This window comes from Xiphophorus couchianus, chromosome 9 (genome assembly GCF_001444195.1).
Source record: "Xiphophorus couchianus chromosome 9, X_couchianus-1.0, whole genome shotgun sequence".
Classification (NCBI taxonomy): domain Eukaryota; kingdom Metazoa; phylum Chordata; class Actinopteri; order Cyprinodontiformes; family Poeciliidae; genus Xiphophorus; species Xiphophorus couchianus.
Genome location: NC_040236.1, coordinates 15,315,622 through 15,343,057, shown reverse-complemented (window position 1 = coordinate 15,343,057; position 27,436 = coordinate 15,315,622). Strand labels below are relative to the sequence as shown.

At 36.8% G+C, this 27,436-nt stretch overlaps 1 protein-coding gene and 2 long non-coding RNA genes across 4 annotated transcripts in view; 1 reads left to right on the top strand and 2 right to left on the bottom strand.

Annotated features, from left to right (window-relative positions):
• Window positions 1–19,342, bottom strand: part of slc44a5b (solute carrier family 44 member 5b) — a 35,995-nt gene extending 16,653 nt beyond the window's left edge. Inside the window, exons 1-4 of one of the 2 annotated variants that reach the window (XM_028028136.1) lie at window positions 19,076–19,342; window positions 6,200–6,248; window positions 2,207–2,280; window positions 204–288 (exon numbers count right to left, since the gene is read on the bottom strand). In XM_028028136.1, coding sequence (XP_027883937.1) covers window positions 204–288; window positions 2,207–2,280; window positions 6,200–6,248; window positions 19,076–19,118 — 251 coding nt within the window. In that variant the 5' untranslated portion in view covers window positions 19,119–19,342. The remainder of the gene's footprint in view (window positions 1–203; window positions 289–2,206; window positions 2,281–6,199; window positions 6,249–19,075) is intronic. The other variant, XM_028028137.1, reaches the window with a different exon arrangement.
• Window positions 12,799–17,403, bottom strand: LOC114151135 (uncharacterized). The gene is made up of 3 exons (XR_003596883.1): window positions 17,323–17,403; window positions 15,582–15,586; window positions 12,799–12,811 (listed from the first exon to the last, which is right to left on the bottom strand). It is a non-coding gene; the product is annotated as an uncharacterized LOC114151135 (long non-coding RNA).
• Window positions 19,343–23,897: 4,555 nt separating the features above from the next.
• LOC114151472 (uncharacterized) lies at window positions 23,898–26,107 on the top strand. Its single transcript, XR_003596948.1, has 3 exons — window positions 23,898–24,245; window positions 25,706–25,852; window positions 25,954–26,107. It is a non-coding gene; the product is annotated as an uncharacterized LOC114151472 (long non-coding RNA).
• The last annotated feature ends 1,329 nt before the right edge of the window (window positions 26,108–27,436 follow it).

The following is a 27,436-nucleotide window of genomic DNA, read 5'->3' as shown; positions in this document are numbered from 1 at the left end:
ATATACACAGAAAAACAAACACATGCTGTGCTCTGTGTATTAAGACTTATCAGGATTAATCACAAATCATCTCTTATGTACTGTGCTGTAGACAAAGTCTATTTAGAGCGTAAAGATAACAATGAGAAGCTGACAGTCAACATGGACATCATAATTATTTCACTGTAATGTCAGTTTTTGAAGGCAAATGTATTGTAACTCACGAATTTGAGGTGTCCGTCTGGCCACAAAACTGGCCCTGGCTATCAGTTGGAGAAATGATTTTCCTGGGGTCTCCGTGGAACCAGGCTAGGGAAAGAAACAGCAGGTTTTCATTTCAAATGCCACTGGTAAGATCACTACCTGCCTTATCGGAAGCTAGAAAGCAACAAATTACATGACCGTTAATAAAGATTAAAGGAAGTCCTACACAGTCGCTGACAGGACTGTTGGGGACTGTTGTCATATTATATAATCTAAGCCAGGGGTGTCAAACTTATTTTCATTTTGGGTCATATCAAAAATCTGAATGTTCTTAAAAGGGTTGTGCCAGAATGTATTGATAAAACCCATTCATTTGCTAAAATATCAATAAATAGCTATTCCAGCATTCAATAAGTGTTAAAATTAAATAATTTTGAACATCTTTTCAAACTGGTCAGTCCGTCCAGGATTTTGTGATTGTTTTTTGCAATCAAAATCACAGATTTTGTGGTACTAATTAAGATATATTTGGAAGGAATTTATACGATATTTACACTGATGTCTGATGTTAAATGTAACTTTTTATTATTCACTGTATCGGTCACAGTCTATCACTTGACATCAAATGAAGTTGAGGCAGCAGTCACTTAAACCCAATGGTTTTTGGCCAATTTTGAGAAAAATTGTCAGTAAAATTAGGAAAATATGGGGATCTGTTGATGTTTTTGTGTGAATTTTGCAGATTTGTGAAAAACTGGAGAGAGACATTGTTTAGAGGGCCACATAAAAAGCTACGGTGGGCCAAATTTGGACCCTGGGCTTTGAATTTGACTCATGTGATGTAAACTATTAATTAGACTTTTAAACCTTTTCCAAAGTGCAATGAACATATGAACACATGACTTTAGTGATTTACAAACAAAAATTAGGTGCACAGTTTCTATCTTGGATTTTCCCTACATCTCCCCCTTGTTAATATGTTTGGGGGAAATGTCTCCTTGCAAGTGGTAGAGTAACCTCATGTTTTTTGTAACCATCACAGAGCCTTAAGATATTGTTCAGCACATTTGACCACTGCTTTTAGTAAAATGTTTAGAGTTCATTTAATTTTGAAATACAGTGCAATGATTTTTAGTAGGGCTGAGGTCAGTTTAATGAAGTTTCAGGTCAAAGACGTTAGAACACCAAATTTTACCAAGTATTAACCATCTGACAAAGTGTTACTATCAGATGAAACAGAACTGGTATAGATGTTCAAAAAACCATCCAGGCACCACACAAGCTTAAAGTTTGTCATAAAAGCTGCTAACACCAGCGTCTCTTTCCAAGAAAGTGCAGAACAAAAATAAAGGCCTTGCTCAAAAACCAGGTCTTTTAATTCTGACTGAAATGTGTAGGTAGATATATGGACAAAGTAAACACTAAATTAGTTTGTGTGTTCTGATGAGGCTCATTTGATGAATTAAAATACATTTTGTAAAATAATCTTTAAGCTGTGCATTATGTGCATATTTCTGTGTAAAAGTTATTTTATTGGCCTAATGTGATTTTATTTTAAATGTGCTTTCCCTAACTCAAGGCAGAAAATTATCATAATTAGCAGAAATAAAAGCATTGAAACATCTGTCTTTATAATGTATTTTCACTTAGCCAATTTAGTTGCTGAAATAAATTAACTTTTAAATAATATTTTATTTTACTGAATAAGTCTGTACATTCAAGAAAAATGCTAGATTGGTAGATGATGCAAACATTTGGGCAATCTTGTCACAATGACAAGGAGAAGTCCAGGTCATATTTTGAAGTATCTCTATTAAAGAAATAAAATCCTTTTTTAAAACAAATAATTACAACTTGACTGAAACAACACACTAATATTTGGTGATATTTTTTTTGAAAGGTAAAGACATGACCAGAACATCTTAAATTTACTACACTCCAAACAACCAGATATTTGGGTTATTAACAAGCTTGTTAATTCAGGGCTTTTGTGATGTAATCACCAGCAATGTAGGAAACTCACCGACAGTACCCAGGGCGATGTAGCCCAGGATAACAATGAGAAAGATAATGCAGCAAACCACATCAGTGCACTTCCTGTAAATTAGAACACAAGCATAAATAACAGAGAGGGACATAAAAACCCGAAACAGGGAGTTTAGTTTTACAGTGAACCGACAATTTGCTGTTATTTTTGAAGAGCAAACGAAAACCAACTTACGCGCCCCTGGATTTATTGATAATAACTGTCTTACACAGTAGTAGGTTTATGGCAGGTGAATTACAGCTCTACAAATATTTGATGTACACATAGCAAGGGAGGATTATCTCTATACTGCACTTTCAAAAGAACTGCTGTAGTTCTCAACCAACTTCCTGATAATAATCCAATTCCCCAAAGGGTTAACTGTCCCACCGGCACAGAGACAGATATTTGAAGATTTTCTCTCTCTTCACAGCAGTCTGCCAAAAATAAAATATATATAAAATAAAAAAATGAGATAAAAAAGAAATGCATCCTCTCTAAGTCTTTTTTTCACTCTTTTATAGGCTTGCTGCATAACGAGCTGTCTTCCCCTCCCTCCTGCACAGTGAGGGGTTGTGCAGCTAGCCCATTTTAAAACCATTCAGATGCTCGGAAGTAATACACCCATTCGCGAATGAAGGAAAGTCCAGCCCACTGTGTCAAGTGGCACCATTCAAGCGAAGGACAATTCAAAACCTTCCCATGGTGCCGTCTGCTTGGGAAATTGACTTGAGGCTCTCATCTCCTCCACTTTTCAAAGCCAAGGTCAATAGGAGGCCTAAGCTGAAAGATGCAACAGTACTTCCTTTGAGTCTCTCTTTGGGCAATGAATTGTCCTTATTTTTTCTGCAGGACTACATCGCTGCATACAGACTCTATTGCACCTCACAAAGAATTAGTAGAGATAACACCAGTGGAGAAACCCATGTAGAGAAGAATAAAAACTGAAATACACACAGGCATTTATAATAATATAACTGTGTATATGCCTAGAATATTATAATATGGTCAAGCATATTATTTTCCAACATGACATTTGTTTTTGAATTTTTACAACATTTTGAGTTCTGAAAAAGCGTCCAGTTACACTATTAGCTGTTTTTTTTTATCTCGACCATTTTATCTAAGCATAAAAGAAAAAAACATGATGTCAAAATTGGTCACTGCTATGCATGTTTATGTCAGCCATAAACACAGAATATAAGGTTTATAATGATAATATGCTACTCTATCACCAAAGTGTTTCAAGATACTGGGTCTAAAGAAGAAGATAGATCTTTTTTCTTTTTTGTCAAAAAATAAATGTCTGGGTTCCTATGGAGAAAATAGCATTCATAATTTTAAAATCCATCTCCATCCTCGATGGTAAATAGCTAAGATTTACTCTTCAACCTCTGAGGTAAATTACAGGGAGAATATCTAAAAGCTAAGCATCCTCAGGTGAAAGTGCCTCTCCTGTCTTTTTATCAAGGTTTCCATGAATTTCTTGTCTGTTTCATCTCCACATTTAGACAGGACTGCATTTTTTAAGGAAAAAAGCAAGCACAGCACTAGAGTGTTAAAACAAAGTCACCTTTGAAGCAAATAAAGGTCAGTGCTGGAGGAAAGCTGATAAAAAGAGGAGAGTGAAACAGTTTTGCTTTGCTATGTTATATTTCAAGTAGATTCCAACATGGCTGCACTCCCAAAACTTCAGATCTGCTCAGATGTCACTTGCACAGAGATCAACAAAACCTTTCTCCTACTTCCTGTTGGCAGGAACTCTGCTTGAAAACTAAAAAAGACAAAAAACAAAACAAAAGAAAAACAAAATACTTGAAGCATCATGAGTGACGTGGCAAACTTTGGAGTGTGCATCCTGTGTGAAGGGCTGGTTTTCTGCGGGAGCCAAAGTGACACAGATGGCAGGTTTTTAACAGGAGCCATTGTGGTGGGAATCTGCCAGATTGTCCCAGCTTTGTCAAAATTATTTGGACAAAAAAAAGGAGAGATTTGCTCAAATAAGCAATATTTTACATGCTTAAAAAAATCCATGAGTGGCAGCTGTTCAGGGCAGCTGAACCAACAAATAAAACACTCTGAATGAAGAAAAAAAGTGATGAAAAAGACAATTTGATTTATGTTTAAAATCTACATATAGACTCAGTGACACACAAACCATAAACAAATAAACCATTTGTTTATGGTTTAATCTGTTGTATTATTTTGTTTTTATACGTTTAAAATGGTAAACATTTACAACATCTAACCTATAAATGGCGTAGTAACTGCATAAGTTACCATATTCAGCCTGGCTGAAAAAAACAAACAAACAAAAAAAAAAAGACAACCACTGAGTTACTCTTCTCCCTGCTCTCATTAAGAAAAGCTTGTGGGTCAGAACAACATCAAAGTGTGCTCTGTTCCTCCAAGCAGCCACATCGCAGTAATGTGTAATGCGGAGGGTTGGATTCAGAGAAATAAGAGGACTGGAAAATGCCTGCACAGCAACCTGCCAAACTGGCACTAAAGATAAAAGATAAGATTGGTCAGGTAAGAAAAAGAAAAGACTAACTCATAAAGAAAAGTGGAGAATGAAAACCTCAAAGACTATTGCAAAGTGTACTAAAAGAAATCAAATCAGTATTAAATGTAAAATTAATTTCTAGACTTTGTTTTATTTACCTCTACTATAAATAACTGAATGTTCTTTACGCCCTTCTAAGTGGGCCTATGTTTATTTTTTGATGTTTAAAGCTTATTATTATAAAATATATATATATTTTTTACATATTTGTTGAAACTGTCACTATATGTTGTGACAGTATGGTATGATAAGAGAGACAATCTGGAAAAAAACAATCTCCTCTGCCTTCACCCAGTGATATCTAGAAACAACCAATCAGAGCCAGGACGCGGGCTTCAGCGCTGTGGATCACAGGCTGTGTGGCACTGCTCTGATTGGTTGTTTTTGGTTGGGATGACTCTATCAAATAACATACTGTCACCACATGGTAACAGCTGTAACAAAAATAATAAAAAAGAAAATTATAAAAGTGACATACCAGCCTTTTGTCACTGTGATTAATATATTTTGAAGGGCAAGTTTGTTTACATAGACTTCATAATTCATTTGTTTATGGTTTACTTATTTTGGAAATTTCAAATGTTATTTTGAAATTAGTTTATTGATATTGAGAGGGTATACTTGCATTATTATGCCATTCTCACTACATTAGTTGAAAAGGGTCTCAAACAACAATATATATAATATAATAATTTCTGGGGAAATTTATCACCCAGCAAATAAATTGCTGTAAATGTGCATATGAATAGTATATGACACTATTCATATACACATTTAAAATACTTTTTCAATGCTTGATGTAAACACAACATACAGAAATCGACAGGTTTTAGGTGTTTAGAAGGTCAAAGGCCAACCTAACATCCTGTTTGTCAACAGAAAACCCATGTTAGCATGACCGGCCTAATGCTGTCCTGCATTGCTGCCCTCAGCAGATATTGGTGCCACTATAACAAAACTACCTTCACACTTCACACAGAAATACTGGTTCTAGTTTTATCCCAAATATAACACTGTGTCTGTTTTGATTGATTTTTACTACTAACTGTGTAATGAGTGTCATTAGTAAAACTCCAGTTGTCAGTCTGACTTTACGCCCATAATTCCCTGTGGTTGTATGACCAGAGTAGTCATCATTATCATTATTGTTGCATGAAGAATAATCTATGTATCTCATACACATTGTGACAGGAGTATGCACCAAAATGATTACACAACAGGGACAATCAATACACAAGTAGGGTTCATATGCAGGTGGGTCGGGTCGTCTAAATTACAAAAAAACAAAAACAAAAAACATTTTTATTTTGCAATAAAGTGCAACGGAAATACATGTTTCTGATATAAACGCTATTCAGTGAGTATTAATATTTTATAGATTGTGCACGTGCTGAATGTCAGTTTAGGTAAAGATTAGTATCTACCTGTTCTGAACAGGCCCTCTGAAGTTTGGGTCAAACTTGATTGGTTCACCTGTAAGACAACAGCAACATGGATAATAAATACAATCATAATTAATCAATATAATAAATAACAGAGGCCTGAACTTCAAGCCATCAATTTCCATCTTTCCAGCCTTCCATCCATTTATCCATTATTCAAACACCTTTATTATTGCAGTGTTGTGAGGGGGGGCTGGTGCCTCCAGCAGTTACTGGGCGAGAAGCGGTGTACACTTGCATCGAGCTCATTTAAGGGTAACACAGAGACAGACAGGACAAACAACCATGCACACACACATCTAAGCAAAATTTAGAGAGCTCAATTAACCTGACAATCATGTTTTTAGACTTTGGGAGGAAGCTGGAGTACCTGCAGAGAAGCTACTCATGCGTAGGGAGAACATGCAAACTGCATTCAAAAAGACCTGGGACATGAATCCAAGGCCAGGACATGAATCCAAGACCTTCTTGCTGGAACGCAACAGCGCTACTAACTCTGCCACTGTGCTGTTCTAACACCTTCATCTTTATTAACTAATTACATCGATTTTTACATGCTGAAAATGTTACCGCAACACTAGAACGTCATTTGCGTGTTACTGACACGCACAAATCTAATGCAAAAACGACATCCGCAAACAACAGCATTGGATGACAAAGACGTTTCTCTTGGCCCACTGGGGGTTAACTTTTTCTTCAAAACTCAATCTGATGCGATGCTGCAAAAGCATCTCATTACTGTATATAAGCACCAGTCAACTTCCAAAGGACTCTTAAGTTCTTGAATGTGTGAACTTTGAAATGCAATATGTACTTGCATTGAATCACTGCTTCTTTAGTCCCCAAACAGTCTCAACTGCATTTGACAGTAAATATGACATGTTTCTGATGCCTCATTAATCATTGCACATTGGAGTGTAATATTTCTGAGCAGCTGAGGGAGACTTAGGGGCATCATGACTGGGTCGCTCCCATCTGCCCAATTCCCAAACCAGTGTATGTACAAATCAAATTTGATTGAAAAAATAAAATAAAATCAGAGAAATGTGTACACTCTAACCTGCCAAACTCAGTTGTTGGTTCAGACTTCTAAAACACCTATATTCTAAATGAATAAAGGAACCTACAATAAAATTCCCTTATACATTGAAGCAATCTCAGTTGAATGGATATTAGTGGAAGGTTTATTTTAGCAATTCAACTCAAAAGTTGAAACATTTATTACACACAGAGAGATACTTAAATAATTTATTTCTACTAATTTTGATTATTTTCATACAGCAAAGAAAGATATAATTCTGTTTCTTAGAATCTGTAAATAATATATAGGTTTTTTTTTTAAATGAACTGCTAAAATAAATGTACTTTTTGCTGATAACGTAATGTTTTTATTAGGACTTGTGAGTGTATCGATAACATTTATCAATAATTTCCTAAGACCAGCAAAGACTGATTGTTAGTTACACATACAAAACTACCAGTGAACATTAGCTATGACCTTTCAAACACTTTCCATAACCTTTAACTGTGAAGCAGTAACTATGAATGGCAGAAATTTTAAATACATGGGTCAACAGTAAAACAGGGTGTTGCAGGTGTGTGAAAACTCTGCTCAGCAGGTATTTTAAATTTAAGTTGTGCCCTTCAGCTGCACAGTCAGCAACAAAAGAAAAACACATGGCCAAAATATACTTGCAGCATTGTTCTCTTTTTGCTTTGACTCACTTTAGTGAAGCACTTCTTAACAGACGCAAGTTATTGAGAACACTTTATTAAAGCACTACATGCGATGTAGTGAGTTTCAATTTGTCAGAAAAATTTTAAATGTGCCCTGTTAAAGGGTGGTATTGTGTATTTACTGTAGTCACATTATATATCAAATATCCCATCAAACTATTGTGCACCTGTTTTGTGTTTCAATAGCAAAGAAATATATGCTGCCTTGGGGAATCAGTGCTCCAGCATCACCTTCCTATACACAATTTTAGCAACAGCTAAGCCAGGATGCAAAGGATGTTTTTGACATGACAGATAATATAGAACATATGCACCACTATGACTAAACTTGCACAAGTATGACTCTAAATGTGTCAGTAATGACCCAATAATGACATTAGTTAATGTTATGTTATGCAAAAGCTTTGTCCGCATTGCTGAATACTCGCTTATCTCACCATGTCAAATACAATATGACCTCCTTTCTAATTAATTCAGCAACTTCATCACTTGAAGGTGCTCAGACTGTGTGGGGAACACTGAGCTTTTGTCACACAAGTATGGCAAAAAGAATTAGATGGTGACATCATGGCAAAAGTAATTTATCTTCCCCTGATGGAGTAAAACACGGAGATCACCCCTCATTTCAATATGAATGCTCTATGCAAAACAAGGGTTTCATTAAAGAGACAGACAGACAGACTTCATAGCCCAACTGGATGTAAAAGTTTCACTAAAAAGGACTTACTTTCTCTTAAAAATGTGATTTTAGACATAACAACACACATGGCAAGATAGGAAACAGGGGAAAAGCTGCTTCAAACTGAAAGATGTTTTGGCCCAAATATTTATGCTCCTTTAACAAGATAAACTACTGACTTATTTAAGAATATTCCTTTGTTTTAAAGTACTCATCAACAATCACAATATGTGTCAAAATATACCCCTCCAGAAAAGCAAAGCAAGTTTTCTCCCTTACTACTCACACAGACAAGGTAAAATAGGTTATCTTGAAATCTGATTATGTAAATTCAGCACTTTTGCTTATTAATAAGAGGAAGTTATCGCTGGACTGTAAACCATGTCCTAATAAGATTGTACTGGATTACCCGAAATCAGAGATGATTTAAAAAAAAAAAAAAAAAAAACAATTGCTAGGCTGAGCAATATGTGCCATTTGCTTGCTGTATACAGATATATTTAAGGTAAATTAAGTCACCTTAGCCATCTGAACATCCATTACAGTCTTGAAACTTCAGGAACTGTTGTGAGAAAAATCTGCCCATATGGTGAGTGGAAGCTGAATCATACTGAGATCAAGGGGAGCCAGTGGAGAAAGGACAGATTGTGGTGCAGAACAGTAAATGTCAGGGGATGCAGTCGTGTCAGTGGTGTCCTGACTACTCAACAGCTTTGAGATACTTAAGCTGCCAATATAGAATATCCGGTATGAGATATGAGTCAATATAAGGTATAAGTCAATAGGTTGCAATACAGAGAAATCATCAAAAGAACAAACTGGGCAAAGCACAGAATAAGAGACTGCTTAACTCAAATGGCTCTGCAAAAACATTTACAAGTGGGATCTTGAGCAGCAGAAAGTTTTAAAATTTCACTCACAGTCAAACTATTCTGGATCACTTCACTCCTCATTACTCTACTAAAGTCACAATCAGAGGACAGATTGTGTGCTTATTCAACTAAAAGCAAAATTTAGCTCTAGCTACGATTCCTGTTCATGACCCTAGCTACTTAAGACAAGCCTGATGTACTTTTCTCTGACCCAAAAATGAACACGAAGGAGGGAGTAAGCGCGAGTGGTGAAAATCATCAACGATGCTGGGCCACCAGCAGACACTGCATTAGATGACGGCTGTTTAGACTGCACTGCAGTCTGCCTTTGCAGGGTGGACTGGAAGTGTGCTGCTGGTTGTAGTCAGGCAGAATAAGAGTCCATAGTCAAAACTGTTCGGAAAAAGCCTGGCAGGCACGCAATGCTGTGACAGCTAGTATCGCTGTTAACAGCACTAACAGTTAATTTCCGCTATTGACATCAAGTTGGACAATGGCACTGTGCCCCTTTTTGAATGTGAGCATAAGAATTCATGGTGACCTACAAAAGGTTTCATATAATAAAGCTGTGTACAGTGAATAATCAGCACAAGACTATTTTTTTAGCTAAGAATTCCCTAGTATTGTCTTCGTTGAAAAATACTATGTAGAAAGGAAAAGTAATTATATTGTGTAACATCCTCATTATCTTTAAAACATCCAAAGGTTACTACTTCAAGTCAACTTCTCTCAAAGAAGATAGAAAGACAGAACATGTTTAAAATATTTATTTTGTTTGTGGCATTCAGACAGATGAACATAATGCGCCCCATCCATTGGCAAGCTCTGCACTTTCTTTGTTCTGCTTCCACAATCACACTTCCTAGCCTTTCCCAGCTTGTTTTTATGTTCGCATATCCATTATATATATATATATATATATATATACACACACACAATACCCACAGACACGGGCATCAGTGTCCCCTAGAGGTCCACTGTCCAACACAGGCCTCTTTCATACTGTAGTCAGGCAAACAGCTCAAATAGCGCAGGTGCCCTGCAAGGCCTGGGTCAAAAGGGTCATTTGAAAGGGACTGTTTTTTTGTTGTTTCTACTCACTATGTTTAGATACATTTCCACAATAAAGAGAATGTGAAGTATCGTTGAGCTGAACATATTTCAGAACTACAGGGATGAGAGAACGTATCCCCCATCCACCTCCTTCCTGTCTTTGCCTTTTTTCACACTGTTTTATTTATTATGGAAAAACAGCTATCCAGACCAACCTGGGCTTATGTGAAAATATAATTACGCCAATTTCTAAATCATGACGCAACTAATATTAGCCACATTTTTTGATGCGTTCCAGTAGCTACACACAGACTTGATGACTACCAGACCTGCAGGATAAGAAATTACTATAATAAAACATGTCAGTGTAAAGTAGGCTAGTGGATATCAAAACCCATCATACAATGGCATGATCTAAAGAAATTGAAGAACAAACAGGATTTGTGATGTCTTTCAGCTTGGAAAAGGTTAAAAAGAAGCCCGGTGAAACAAAGAGAGGCATAAATGGCATCTACTGCTCACCAGTCCCTTTTTGAAATTCTTAAAAGACAAAATGAAGGTTTTGAAAGCGTAAAGTCAAAGTCTTTATTTGGATCTGATTGAGATGTGTGGCCTTAAATGTTCATGCTCAAAAACATTCAAGTATGGCTAAATTAAAACAATTTTGTAAAGAAAAGTGAGCTACAACTCCTCCACAGTGATATAAAATACATATTGACAGTTCGGTTATTTGGTGCCTTCTTTGACTCTGAATTGTCTCTCCTATCTAAAATCCTTTAAAAATATATTGATTGGTCAGGCAAGGCACTTTATAGTGTTGCTCTAAAATATATAAATAAAATACCAATTTCTGAAACTTTGAAAACAAACTGTGTACTATGAGAATAAAAGGAAATGACTTTATTTTCACTATACTTTCATACAACAGTTGTTCCTAATATGTAATATTAGCTGTCTAGCTGAAAGGAAAAAATTTTATAATTTTACATACACTACTTTGCTGTTTTTTTGTATTTTTGAACTTGATGTATTTGGGGGTAATAGCAAAAACATTGTAAATTAAGTATAAATAAACTATGAAATGGAAAAAAAATTAACTTTATAGGACCAGATGTTTTATCCCTAACTATCAAGGTCTGTTTGGAAGACAGTACAAATCAAGTTAGTTGGAAAGAATCTCTCATCTCACTGGCAAATGGGACAGGCAATTCTTCAATGAAACAAAAATGCAGGCAAAAATTTAACTTCATGGGTTCATTCTTTTTTTCTAATGAAAATATATGTTGTAAAAAAGCAGGCAAACCCATTTTTATCCATTAGCTCAGCATGATTGGTTGACCTGTGAGAGACACAGAACACCATACATTGAAATCTTGGCTAAGTGTCTTTGGCTGCTTGTTATTTTGTTCCTTATTTATCCCCCAAGCTACCATATCTATTTAGTTATGGGAATGGGAATAGACACCCTGAAGGAAGTGCCAGTAATATATTATAATGGTGTCAGAAAAACATTAAAGTAACAGTAAAGTTTCCCTTTTCTAAATGTACACAATTACATACTATTAAATGTGATTAATATTGGAGTGTCAGGCTTCAGATTCAATTAGGTACCTCCACGGCCACAGACAAATAAAAATAGTAACTCTTACAACAAAATAAATAGATGAAAAAATAAATAAATAATCTACATCTAGATTATCAAAAAATCCTACAACAACAGTACATTCAAACCACAAAAGCCCCTCTCTCCCCAATTGGACACAAGTCTGAATTCTATAAATGTCGTGTTCATTCATATTTGATTAAAGTATAAGAAAATTCTCCAGATTGCTGCAACATAAGATTGAAAACAAACAGGAAAAATCAAGACCAAACAATCCAGCAACAAGACCTTCTTTTCTTCCTCCTCTGTCTATCGCTCGTTAATGTCTAGACATCTTTCTGTCCTTCTGTCTTTTGATGCATTTTCCCCCTCTGGAGGACAGAACAATCAATAAAGTGCTTGTATATGTTTTAGGACAAGACAACAACATCCAAATCTCAGTGTAGTTTTACCTAGCTAGGTCCTTTGGGACCCAGTAAAGTGGATGAACGTGTTCTTGGCACACAGGACTTAGTAACTCCCTCAGTTAACTCCTGTTGGTGCATGATGACTTTTTACTGTGCGTGTTTTCTGAGAGTGGTAATGATACAGAGTTAACTGACATTCCTTCACATAAGAAGACTGTTGGATCTTGGCTGGGATTCAGCTCCCTAGTGTGGAATTACCGTCAGTGTCAAATGCTGACAGAAAGGCCTTCTGCTCCGAGCTGAGAAAGAGTAGTTTTGTGGCTGGGGCTTTGTGACCTTGGTTACTTCAGTGGGAGCCTCCAGGCATGCAAGTGATAGCGCTGAGTTTTTGTAAAGTGAGGCCCACTACTTCTGTAGTAGATCAATGACAGGCTCATATCAGGCTCAAATCAGGATTTATTAAGACTAAAACCAACAGTGATAAATACCTTGAAATATGCCACAAATAAAGGGGAAAATACCAAACTGCTCATATCCTTATGTGTTACATTGAAATGTAGGAATGATGATGATATTTAGGAGAGAATGCCGTTTACCTGTCGTGGGTTTGGTGTGTGCCAGCAGGTGACGCAGCCAATCCACAACTACATGATATTACTGTCATATTACCATCTAAACTAGCTCATCACTGTCACGGCAATGTTTGTCTGAAAAAGATTTTTGCAGGAGACGGTAGCATTAAAGGGTGGGAACAACAATACTTATTTCTGCCTGTAAACTAGGCCATCAAGCCACCACGTTTTAAAACTGCAACTCATAGTAACAGACTAAGAATGTAGTGATACCAAACCATTGCTCTCAGGCCCCTGTCAAGACTATAAAAATGCAGTGTTTAGGGAAGCTACCCATGCGGGAAATTTGTTAATTAACAGGGTGCCCAACTCAACACTTCTATGGTGAATGGATCTCATATCTCCATTGTCATTTACAAAACTGCTACAGAATGATTATGAGCTACTTTCTTACTTTTCTGACTGGCTGAGGATTTCCACGAGAACAATATATGCACACAGATCCCTTGCTACAAAGTTAGAAACATTATATAATACCCTGCCCTCAGGGGTACATTTAAATCTGGATGTTGAGTGGATGACGGTTGAATATGAATAACAGGCCAGCAGCGACTTTCTTTAGTTGTGATACACTGTTTATATCTTTGGTTTTCTTCCCTAAGATGCCCTCCTAATTATTATTTTTGGTTTTTCTAATCATTCCGCAGCAATAACCCACATTTACCACAATTACAAAGTTAACTCTTTGTAGTGAACGTTCTAATTTTCATCTCAAGAAAGCAGGGGAAATAAATTCATTAAAATCAAATTACCATACCATATTATTTTCAACCTATAACCTTTATTTCACCAGTAAAATCTTATCCCTAGTACTTTCTTAAATCTTAAAGCAGTTGACCTAGACAACTTCTGTTCCATATCCCCTTCTAAGCCAGTTACAAGTATCCAAGTATTATTTAATGGTTTTTGAAACAGCAAAAACCTTTGCTCTTGCTATTTCTACAATTTAATTTATTTTAAGGGGATTCCAGTAAAGTGCCAGAGTGACCAGAATTTACTCTGGTTTTATGAAGTTTTGAGTAACACTGCCATGCTCCTCCCTGACATGCTGCTGGGTGATAAAAGGCTACAGACAAAGTGTCCGGTCCTAAAACAAAACTGTTTTAAAACTAAAGATGACAATCTATAAGCAGTATTATATACCATCAAGGCACATAGTGCTGTTTTATAGTATAGGCAAGTAGATATGTCACCTTCAGTTGTTATAAAAATTTATATATCAGACTTAACATAAAAGAACTCTGACTTTGCGCCATTCAATCCATTGATATTAGCCTGTGTCTCTTTAAAAAGTTCCTTCTCTTTCCGACACAACTCTCCAGGTATGTGTTTTTGATGAGGGAATTACATTGCAACATGATGTAACGTTTAAACAATGTATTTGTGTATTTGTTCAGGTGTGTGTAGACATCATTATCATAAAAGCAACAAAAGTAATTATAACACTATTTTAACTTGCATAAGTAAAGGTCTAATAAAAATAAACTGAAAGTATGTCATATTATTTATTATCCATTTATTATTTATTCATAAATAGACAATAGGAAGTAGGCTCAACAAAGCAGGATATTATTTGATCTAAAGACGTGATGAGAAACCAAGTCATTAACATCTATCATTGTGAAAAGTGTTACAAAGCCAACCATTCTTATGTTTGGGGACTCTTGTGCTGCATCAGGACCAAGACCACTTATTGATGGAGCCATGCATTCACCTGTCGAGCAAAAAATAGTCATGTAAAAAGTACTTGGAACACAAGTTCACTTGAGCTATGCAGCAGGGGAATGATCTCAAGCAAGACCATCTCTGAATAGAATTAAAAGAAAAAAAAATAAATAAAACAGATTTAAATCAAATTGAGATCCAATGGCATAATATGCCCTTCATGCCCCAAAACTATTCAGTGTGACAGAATTAAAACAATTTCACAAAGAATAGTAGGCTAAAATCCACCCACAACAATGTAAAAGATTTACTGCCAGTTACTGTAATGCTTAATGGCAGTGGTCGCAGCCATAGGTGGTACAGTCATTTATTAGGTTTATGGGGTAATAACTTTTTCACATAGGAGTAGGTTGGGTTGGAGAGCTTCTATAAACTGTATTTTATATTTACTCCGATGACCTTTGATGGTAAAATGTGTTTGATGGTCTAAACATTGAATAGTGACAAAATAGCAAAAACCTGAAAGAAAATGAATAAATTAGGGGAAATATATTTTCACTGCTCTGTAAATATAATAATGTCTAGCTAAAGTCTCTCCCAAAATCTCTAGTAAGCAGCACTTTGGCCTGTATGACAGAGTAAAGCATGTACACTATAAAATAAAAAAAATCTATTTTATAGATATACGTTAAAGTACCCATGGAGTAATGACTTACTGTACCTACAGTTTACATAATGTTCTCCAATGTCAAATCCATTGTAGATTATAGAGAATGAGGCTGAACTTGTGAAAGAGGAGAGACAGAGTCTGACATTCCCCATGGTGAGCTGCATGTCTGCAGAGAACAGAGAGGATCAACTGCAGCTGACAGGCTGTAGTCTTGACTGGCAGATTGTTGGAGTCATGAGCTCTAAAGGGAGAACTGTGTCAGGATTTGGGGGGTGGGTGCCAGGAAGACACAGAAGCTATCTCCATCTGGGGATCCGTCAGAGGCCGATTTGACAATGCCTCTGTTAAATTTGCAGTTTTTGTGATAGCCTAAACTTTTCCGGATCATATACTTGTTCCTGCAAGATCCCATACTCATTCTGGTTTCTTTGAAAATTAAGCAGGGAAGCATGTTGATTTCCACTGCTATGAATAATGTACAAATATATGTTGCATTATAGATTTTTTTAAAAAAAACAGTTACTGATAAAGATGTGTACCTTCAGCAGGATCAGTGGTGTCAAAGGATTGGATATCTATGAACTTAGTCTCCGTTCCTTAAGTGAAGTAACCAAATAAATTCAGGTTCTAAATCACAGGTTTTTCATTCTGCATGAGCTTCTGTGGTTGATTCTGAACACTATACTCTGTCCTTTAAACATGTCTAGCAGGATAAGACATGTTTAGCAAACTTTTCACACCCAAACAGTCATCACAGACAATAAAACTTTATAAAATTCCAGCAAAAATCTAAGAAGCATTACATTATGAACCAAAACAATGTGAAAGACAATGATAATTTAGCAATTACTGCTCTAAATCACTGTGCTGATATATTGTCTATTGCTGCATGTGAGACACGTCTAAGCATAACTAGGGGGACTTAATGAAAACCAGCTATTGGAAAAAAATCATTATTCTAGCTTGGTTTCATTAGAAAGATACTACTGCCCAATGATAAAAGATTTTATTGCTTGGGTAATTATGAAGGTGGGTTAATGGAGAGAAAATCTGCATATGGCCTAAATATATCTAAATCTATCATTGTGAGCCAAGAGTCTCAAATGCAGACTTACAGAGATTATAAATCCTCTGTTTTTGAATGTGTTAAAAAAAATGCACCCCTTTTGTCCATCAATACAGATAGCAGTGCTAAGACAAGAAAGAAATGAAAATAATCCGAATAGGACACGTGGCTGCTAATATTACTGGTCTGATGTGAAAACAAGACTGAGATTATATAAAAACATTATGCAGGAGGTAAATGGGTACAACGGTATCGAGGTGCTGAGAAACAGAGAAACACCACCTCAACACTCCTCATCCTTAGAAAAACAATATATTTTTAGCATTGCAAGATCTACGAGATGAAAAGATAAAAGCCTAGTATCATCATTTGGAGATTAAATTTAGATCTAAAAGGTCTACATTTTATTTTAAATCAAATGTAAAAAAAAAATATATAACAATCTGTCTGTCGATAGTTCAATATTTTCAACTAGATAAGTGATTTTAAAATGCACACCTCTGACTTAAAAGGGGTCTTTTGAGTCAGCCCTTCAAAACTTCCATTAAGCAATTCCATATATGATTGATGATGTAACGTATTGAACCATCTAAAAATCAGTAGTCCAAGAATGGATTGTTCTATTGAACTTTCTAATGGGAATGAGCTGGATGGAAGTGTGACCACTGAAAAACATGGTATCCTTTTCATCACAACTTTTGCAACTAGCAAATGTGGGTACAGCTGAAAAGTTGGTCTTTGTTCATGCATGTGATGTGCCTGTCGAAGCGTAAAGGAGTTTTTTTCTTTTTTTTTAATATTTGCAATATTGCAGATTGCAATATCTGCAATATTGCAGATAAATATTTGCAGATTGCAAATATTTATCAAGTGGAAGTATTTATACTCAGCCTAAAACAACATGTTTCTTTATGCAATATGTTTCCATAGGAAGCACAAGACCCCGCAAGGATCATGAAACAATTAAAATCTTGAATTTAAGGCAATTCATGGCCTGAAGCATGAGGACACATCACAGATGTGACTACAAATAGCTCAAGCACAAAACGCTTTGACAAAACACTTCAGGATGGGACAAAGATCATTTTTAAACATATTCTGTTTTGTGGTGAACACAAAACACCTTCAAAAGCCTTTCATTGTATCCCTGAATACATAATCGCAGTGGTCACACTTCATTCATATAAATGATCCAGTAAAGTACAATCGGTTAATATTTTATGTTACTGAGATGAAAAATAAACTAAAAATTGTATGCTTTTATGGAAAAAAGCATACAAAAAAGCTTTGAAAAAATTATGAAATTAAAATATTTATCAATAGATTAATTAAATAAAAACTCGTTGGTGGCCCAGAATTGAGGCTGCCATTGTGGGCTTGAATTATGTGCACTCTTTGTCATCATCGCATAGATAGTACTAATGCTCAGTACTTCAATGTTAAAGGCAATTTATCCCTTAACAGAGAAAACATTTTTCCCACAGAAAGTACCCCAGGACAAGCACATCCCTGTTTATTTTATTAATATATATTATTTATTGTAGCTCTAATCTAGCCCCAGTCATACTGAAATTTTGTTCCTACTAAAACAGTTATTCCTTTCCACTGTCACCAGTGCTGGGAATGTGAAATTGCTGCAAACTCACTACCTGGATGAAACTGTTACTGACAAATACCGAAAGTTACATTTTCCACGGAACTGGACTGTTTATATATTAGCTCTATAATCAAATCGGACAGTAGATAATTGAATTTCAATGTATTTATAAGACTGCAATATATTTCTCTATAAATTAATATTAATCGAATCTGTTGTGCTTTGAGATTATATTTGTTGTGAACCAACTTTACATAACCAACACAATTGAATTGGATGAAAATATTTAACCTTGGCAAGCTACTGTGACAATCAGGTAAATAATAGCCCTGGTTTAATGCAGGAAAGCAAAGCGGTGTGGTCGCTGCACCAGAGTTAACTAGTGCATTTGAAAGTCAATGTTGTTTCGGCTTATTTGCAATCGATTAATCAATGAGTCTCACGATTACAGACGTTCACAACCAACTGATTTACCCCAAAGTAATGCAAGCAGTGATTTCATAAAGTAATATTTTTGCTAGACAATTTACACCAAACACAAGGGATAAATGTGCAAAACCGGAGCGAAAAACGACGCGGTTGTTTTAATGCTTAATTTAAACAGACAACAGAGAGGAGACGCCACTTGTCTCCTTCAATGAAACTATCCGCGTTTTAAACGTTATTCTGCCGTTGCGTAGTAGATGTCAACCGTTACGATCTCTTAATTAGCATTTGATAACACAAGCTAACAACACGTAAAAGCACAGGTAACATTCAATTGCAGTTCAGGCGTAAAAAAAAAAAAAAAAAAGACCTCGTTACGTCCCGCTGTTACAGCGTTCCACAGTACAAAAAACCCTCCCACAGCGTTTACAACAAAGACGAACCAACTCACCATGATAAGGATAAGGAGATGGGGTGTCCGTGTTTCTAGCCATGGCAGTTAGTAGAACAAGCACACCACCGCCGTGTTGGTGTTGGAGACTGCATATGAGAGTCGAGGTGAGGGTCAGTTATTTTATCCAGTCGCAGCAGCAGAAACAGGGACAGCAGTCCCGTCGTGAAATAAACAAAGGCAGCCTGCACGGTCTTAGGCTGTTGGATGCTCTGAGGATGCTTCATCCACGCAGCTGAGCGTCAGTCGTGTTTACAGAGCGACGTCATTAATTATTCCAAAGCGGCGTTAAAGGGGCCGCTCCACTTTCCGTACGTCTTTGTTATGAACGAGACTCGGTAATATTCCAAATGGACGAGGAACTCGCTTATTAAATACGACTAACAGCCGACTTTTGAGTACATGTTGTGAGTCTTTCTCAGAATGACTAAAGAAATGTTATATTACAATATTTAAGGTACTGACAACTATCCAAAACTGAGTGAATTAAAGAGAGAAACACTGACCTCAGTCGGGATTCCTGCGATATTGCATAGTTTTCTTTGTCTCTTTGTCTTTGCCTCCCCCTCAAATTCTATCAAACCCCAAAATAGGTTTCATGCCTACCTCTTTATTGCCTGTTTATTTAAAAATATTGCCCTTTCCATGCAGGTAATAGTGAAAGATTTTGTATTAATGAAGTAAACAAAAACAACTAATCTACAAAAATAATGTGTGACAGTCTGACTGACGTCTAAATCACAAACACTCACATTAGTCGTAAGTTATATCATTTACAGAATGCCTCATGTTTGTTTGTTTGAATTGCTTTCATACATAAGAGAATATCAATACCAATCAGGCATGACAATGTGACCAGATGATCATGCTCTTTTCACTATGGCACCTGTCCAATATGTAAGGCAGCATGTTAGTATTTTGTCCCCAATGTTGATGTGTCAGATACAGAAAAGATAGGCAAAAATGCAGATGTTAATGTGTTTGAGAGTGAATAGGTCAGAGCATCTACATAGCCACATCCCAACTCTTGTGAGTTGGGATGTAAAAGAATGTGGGCTACAGGCAGTTTGATCTCATACTCATACAAGTTTAATTTCAAAACAAGGAGCCTCACCCCATGCCCCCTCAGTGGGGGGAACAGAGCTCTGTGATGAAAGTGCAAGTTGCCAAAGGATGGTCATTTAGAGTGGCCGTGATTTCCAGAGTCAAATCAGATGGTGATGTAGCACAATCACTGCCAATGGCAAACAGACAGAGTCATAGTCATATTTTTGCTAAGTGCAGTAAATGTGAGAAAACTCTTCTTGTTGAAGATGTGACTTTTCCAGATCTGAATGAATTTCTACTACCTTAAGTTAAGAATGCAGAAATCTGGTGTGTATGAAAGGCAGTGAAATATGAAAAGATAAATGCCCTGAACATTACAGGCAACATTAAGTAAAATTTGAAATGCTGGCATTGAGAACCCGAATGATTCTCCAAGTAATTTATTCTATTTTTGAACTTATTTTTAGCTGGTTTATCCCTCTTACCTTCTTTTTGATACTATAAAAAGAAGACTACCACTGCCACATGAACCATTTCATTTTATGGGTAAAATATTTTTTTGTGCTCCAGTCTGCAAAAACAGATCAGTAAACAACAATTATAGAGAATTTGGGAATATACAGTATTATCTGCCAGATTTGCAACAAAACTTTTCATTTACAGATGTATTACTGAGCTCAAGCTTTAAGATTCAATTTCTGGACCTGTGGCATGTTTGCCAACAAAAATATTCTGAACGCAAGCTTCTTTTCTGTTGAAATCAGGTTATAGGAGCTTCAAATTCAATTTTCTCTGCTCTGTTTTGCCGAAAGGAATTAAATGACTGTGTATAAATGAAACAGGTTCATTGGAAGTCCTTTCTTTCTTTGTCAATTGGATATGCTCAGCAAATCTGAGAAACAATTAACACACAGCAAGTCATAGGAAATTGCATCCATAACTAGTGCAATTGCCAGCCATGTCTGTCTATAAAGCAATTTGCAAAAATAGATATGTTTTATTGGCTCCAGAAACACAGGTATAAAAAAAGACAATTACTGACCAAAATAAGACAAGAAACAAAAATCAAGTATGCTAAATCAACCCAAAATGTCACAGAACTGAAAATAAACAAAATTCAAAAGCACATGGACTCTGGTAATCTCCAGTTTAGATCAGATATTTGCATATTCTATAAAAAAAAACATGTTCATATTTCCTTTGTGCTACATACCTGAATATATACACATTTCCTCTAACTTTCATTAAATATAGAGCTTTTCATACATTTTCTTTGTATTTGGTTGAATGACCTTTTAAACTACATGGCTTGTTTACTTTGAATGTACGTAGATAAACTTCATACAATAGTTTCTGGGATTTTGGCCCAGTCCTCCTGACAAGACTGGTGTAACTGAGAGATGTTTGAAGACTGTCATGCTTGTACACACCTGCTCAACTCTGCCCACAACAGAGGCCAGGGCTTTTTGAGGACCATAACTGACAATTTTGTAGGTGGATTATTGACCATTTTGCAGACACTGTTTTAACTTATCGACTTATAGCTTGACATGTCACTTCACATTTTAAAACTTTGTACTTCACTCATGATGCCAACTATTTAGTGAAATGCCCCAGTCCGTGCTGGTGCTAAACACCCCAGCAACATGATGCTTCCAGCTCCATTCTTTGAACTTTGCCCTGTGACCTGAGGTTGACAAGTTTTCCTGATTTTCATTGAATTGTGACAGTGGTCATTATGGCCAAAGACTTCAACTAATCAGACCAAAGGACATGTCTTTGGAATTTTAGATAAGTCTCTAAGTTTGCCTATCATTTTTTTTTTTTTTTACAAAGTGGCTTAAGTGCATTAACCATTGCACTTCACAATGATAATTTTCCTGTCTTCTAAATCTCACTATACTTGTCTAGGCAAGTTCAACTTTATTTGCAAATTTAGACATACTGTATATTCATATATTACACAAGGCTGATACTATTTGGGGCAACATACTATTAGCTTCTCTATTATTATTTTTTTGTGTGTTTTGTTCAGGTTTATGTTCTATCTGAACAATGTAATAGGTAACAACAAGGTTTTCTTGTTCCAAATGCAATGAACAAGCCTAACAGCTTACCATATTCTTGTGTTGTATTTGGCTCAGCAAAAGCAGGCTGCTGACTGGTGCCTCTGTTGATGAGAGGTTGGAGTTAATTAAAAAAAGCTTTTGTTCTTAGCCATTTGCCTTGTAGTTTACTGGGTTTGTTCCCTCAGGAGCTGTGCTTTAAGAAGACCTCAGGGACTCCTTGAGTTATAAAACAACTGACTGAAAGCTACCAATTCCTGCCAGTTTACAATGACCAGAGGTTTCTGGATGTTTTCATCTTTTCTGATGCAGGCAATCTGATGATTACATTTATGATGTTGCCATTGGATGATAGAGAGAGGTTGGAAGCATAAAAAATGAATTTGGTACTTGTGTTTATTTTTGAAGATTTCCTCATACAAAGCCAGCTCAGTATGAGTCATATGTGAGTGCAGTGAATCACTTCAACATACTCGCTAAGTTGCTCTCCAACTACAGCAGAAATCCAGTGTTATCAAGTTGTGCAAGACTGAAATTAACACTGATGTGAAGCCAACATTTGATTGCTGCCAAGTTGTCTTGGCCTCACAAGATCAGGTCTACTTAGACTGTTTTCATGGCTGCACACAGAATCAAAGGATCTCTCTTTTTTTTTTCTTTTACAAAATACTAAGTGTCTGAGCTATAGTTGCATCCAGCTAAAATAAGGAATGGCATTAAGATTTTATTGTCTTTTCCTACTTTAGCTAATTGGAATTGGAATAAATTCAGAGGGACAGAATCTATCTCTTGGCTTTCAGAAGAGCATCTGTGTTGCGTGTGAGATGCACTGTCATTTCTTTAAAAAACTGCTGCAGAAATGAAATATTCATAGTTTGGTCTGCTCACATAACTTTCTCTTGTGTTGATGTTGCATGTTTATGCTTCCCAGCCCCCACACATGTGAACCAACCATAAGAGACTCATGAAATATCTGCCAAGGTTGCATTAAATTTTCCAAGTGAGAAGTTTAATCCAAATAGCAAGTGTAGCAGACCCATGTGAATAATGCTATGTCCTTCGAGAGTGCCTTAAATCAGATGTTTTTCAAAAGCAGAGTTTGTAGCATTTGGAGCATTTTTATTTTGTTCCCGGAGAGCATCCCTTCTCCTCCAAAGATCTCAGCATGATCAGCATCAAAACATGCAGACATGATCTCAAACATGGCAAAGGAGAAGAAAAAACGGTCCACAGCTCACTGTTTAAGAAATGAGACAGATGTTTCAGTGTGATTATAGCCCTCTCAAAAAAAAATTGAAAATATTTTAAGACTTACTGTACAGAATTAATTTTATTCATTTTCTTAGATTTAAAAAATGTTTTACTGCTATGTTATTTATTTACTTGTACTGGTTTGCGTGCATGTAATCATGAAATTAATTTATTACGCTCTTTTATTTAGATGAAGAATATTCCCACGCACGACCGACTCAATTAGTGCAATTGATCAACAAAAAATAGACTGTGTGATCTACTTTACAAATTCTCTGCATACTTTCACATTGAGATGATTGAAAAATCCTGATGCAGCTGCGTAGAAACCTCAAAGAAAGCACTCACCGTGGAGCTTCTGGAGCTCCTTGAGCACAGATGTATCTATAATGAATGCAAAACAAGCTATCAAAACTCGTGTGTGTAAAGCCAGAAACCGGAGCATGCTGGGAGCAGAGGCGGAGCTAGAGGGGGGGCCGGGGGGGCCAGTGCCCCCCCAGCCATCTGATTGGCCCCCCCAGCGGCCCCCCCAAATGATCGACATGTCACGACACCCAGTCATTCCTTCACAGTAGGTAGCACTATGTACCACAATGGGTTGTGACACTTGTGACTGTTGTGACTGCTCAAAAGCAGCAGGGGGCGATATGCACCATTTACGTTTATTGTGATACACCATTTGGACACAACAGAGTTGACCCAACAGAAGAAGAGAAGGAGAACCGCGAAGAGACGATAGAGAAATATTGTACAGCTAAGAGGAATACAGTCGATTTGACTCCAAGACGGATAATCTGACTTCAAAGGTAAGTTTTACAATGGTTTACTACTACCAATAAAAAAACCCCGTTAAAAACATTTTGTGCTCAGCCAGGAAATAGTTTCTGGTAGTTGAGTTACTACTATAAGTTGCGAGCATCAAGCTAACAATGCTACAGCTATAGACATACGTAGACGCCGACTTAGTGAGCGAGTCGGCCAGTTCCTATGATACGTCACGTCTGCCAGTCAGACTCGTAATGCACGCAGAAGCAAAAAGTATTGTAAAGACGCTGACGCTGACGTGTTTCAGTGTGTTTACCACTCACGTCTGCCTGAACAATGTCGGGAGGATAAATACGGGAAGTAAAAAAAAAAGTATCCAACGTGGTGCATGTGTTATCAGACAGAATGGATCACGACATTCCTGATTATATGACCTGCCAAAATCCTCTGGTCTGTAATGCTCTTTCTTTCTAACAGCGATTTCTTATTAGCTCTCGCATTAAATAAAACTATACAGAATGAAAAATGTTAGCTATACTAAGAAAATAAAAATCAGAGTAGTTACTTCTGGCCAATATAATTACATGGGAAATATTTATTGGCTCAGAAGCTGTCGTTTGGCCACAAAGTCAAGAAATTCTGTTCATAAAATTGTGTTCTTTCTTTCTTACCTGTGAAAGGTAATGCTAATGGAGCCAGCCTGTACTATAAAATGAGTGAAAAAACTCCACACAAGTTCCCCACTGACATTTGCTATTTTTACTAATTCTTTTCTAAACATTTTCTATGAAACGGCAACACTTTGTTAGAGGTTCCGTTTCCCCTAGGAAAGGGCATGAACTTGTGACAATTTAATCTGTTACTCTTTTTGCTTTATTATGTTTTCCATGAAATGTTTAATTTATTTAAATTCTTATGTGTTTAGCTTTGTCATTTTCTTTTATGTTTTCTTTTATCTTATCGCTGATGTTTAGCACTTTATTTCAGCTCTGGCTGCTGTTAAAGTGCTTTATAAATAAAGTCGATAATGATCATGAACAAAAACAGGTTAGTCGGTCCAGTAGCTGAGAAGTTTGAATGCTGAACATACAGCCACAGTCTGTTTCCCCTGACCTACACACTGGAAGTGGGGATCTATTAACACTAAGTAATAGGAAGTGATACTTGGCATAACATGACTGGCTTGTTTTTTTTCCTAGGGTCAGTTGAGAATGAAAAGACAGGGAGGCAGGATAGACAGCTTCTTTATAAAAAGAAGCAAATCAGGCACAGATCAAACAGGGTTCAGCTCTGACATCAGCAGTCCTGGTAGCTCATGTCCTGAGAACAGTCACGAGAAAGAAAGTCTGGCAAACACCAATCCACCATCACCAGGTCAGAGTATCTACAGAAACAGTCAAATTCCTGCCCCGTTTTAGGTTATTTTTACTTGCTGGCTTCTGCTAATGTGTTTCTTTAATTGTTGGTTCAATTATGTTAATGTACTGTTTTTACAACGTAGTTCCATCAAAGGAGGAGTCTGAAAACACAGAAAGCTCTGCGCCTGACCAGGATGATGATGAGCCAGAAGGGGCAATTGCAGGAGATACCACTGATCTCTTCTCAGCAGTGTCCAGCACTCCTTTTGCTTTTCCAAAAGGACCCAGTGGTAATTTTACTTACACTAAGACCTGCTTAGTAGCTGCACAATTTACATGACATAATGATCATGTAAATTATGTGTACATAACCATTGTGTTTGTATTCCAGATATTTCAAAGTCAAAAGAACAGGGCCCTGTTCAGCCAAGTTTGACAAACTTCCCCAGAACTCAGCATGGAACAAGAAAGAGAACTTTTCACAGCTCCTGGTACAAAGACTATTCTTGGTTAGAATATTCTGTTATTAAAGACTCCTCCTACTGCTTTGCCTGTAGGCATTTTTCTTTGCCTAATGCACCAGATAGTGTCTTTGCTTCGCATTCCGGCTTCAGTAATTGGAAAAAGGCATTGTCCAAGGAGTCTGGATTTAAGCTTCACTCAAAGTTAGAGCACCATGTAAATGCAATGTATGCATGGAGTCAATATAAAAGGGCTAATGAGGGAAATACAACCATGCTAAATTCTATAAACACAAACCGGAAAAAAGTGGTGGAAGAAAACCGTTATTATATTAAAACAATAGCCGATGTTCTTCTTTTGACTGCAACACAAAATATTGCTCAAAGGGGTCATCGAGAGTCTGGGGACTCTAGAAATAAGGGAAACTTTTTGGCTATATTGGATGAAATAGCAAAGCATGATCAGTTAGTTAATTGAAAAAAAGCTTAGAGGATGTGCCAATGCAAAATACACAAGTCATCAAATCCAAAATGAAATTCTTCAGGGCTTAGCAGAGATGGTACAGACTGAAATCATAAAAGAAGTGAAGGAATGTGAAGTGTTCAGTGTTATTGCAGATGAAACAAAAGACTTGCAAAAAAAGGAACAAATGTCTTTGGTTGTACGATATTATTACAATGGTGTCATCCACGAAAGCTTCCTATGTTTCCAGGCAGCTGAAAGCCTTAATGCAGCAGGTCTTAGTGCAATGATCATTAGCTGTCTTGAGAAACATGGTCTGGACTACAGGAATAACCTAGTGGGACAGGGTTATGACGGTGCATCCGTCATGAGTGGGAAGCATTCTGGTGTATCTGCCAGAATTCAGAGCAATGCCAGATTTGCATTTTATGTTCATTGTAACGCACATTGCTTGAATTTAGTCCTTGTTGATGCTACCAAAGCAGTCCCTGAGGTCGTTGACTTTTTTGCACTTCTACAGCAGCTTCATAACTTTGTGTCTGGCTCTTATGTTCATCTGAGGTGGCTTGACGTACAGAAAGAGTTGTATCCAGCAGAACAACCCAGGGAGCTCCAGGCACTTTCAGATACGAGGTGGGCCTGCAGGTATACGGCATGCCGTACCATGAGAGACAGACTTCCAGCAGTTCTGAGATTGTTGCAGGATATTGCACTTGAAAGAAATGGCGAAAGAACAGTGGAGGCAAGGGGCCTGCTTCTTCAAATAGATATCCAATTTTTAGGTCTTTTGGTTACCTTTTGTAAAGTGCTTGGTGATGCCAAATGTCTTTCCGACATGCTTCAGTCCAGCACTCTTGACTTAGCAAGAGCTGTAGATCTAGTAGGTGCTCTTATAGACACTTTCCAGGACTACAGAAATGAAAAGTACTTTGATGAACTATGGAAAGAGG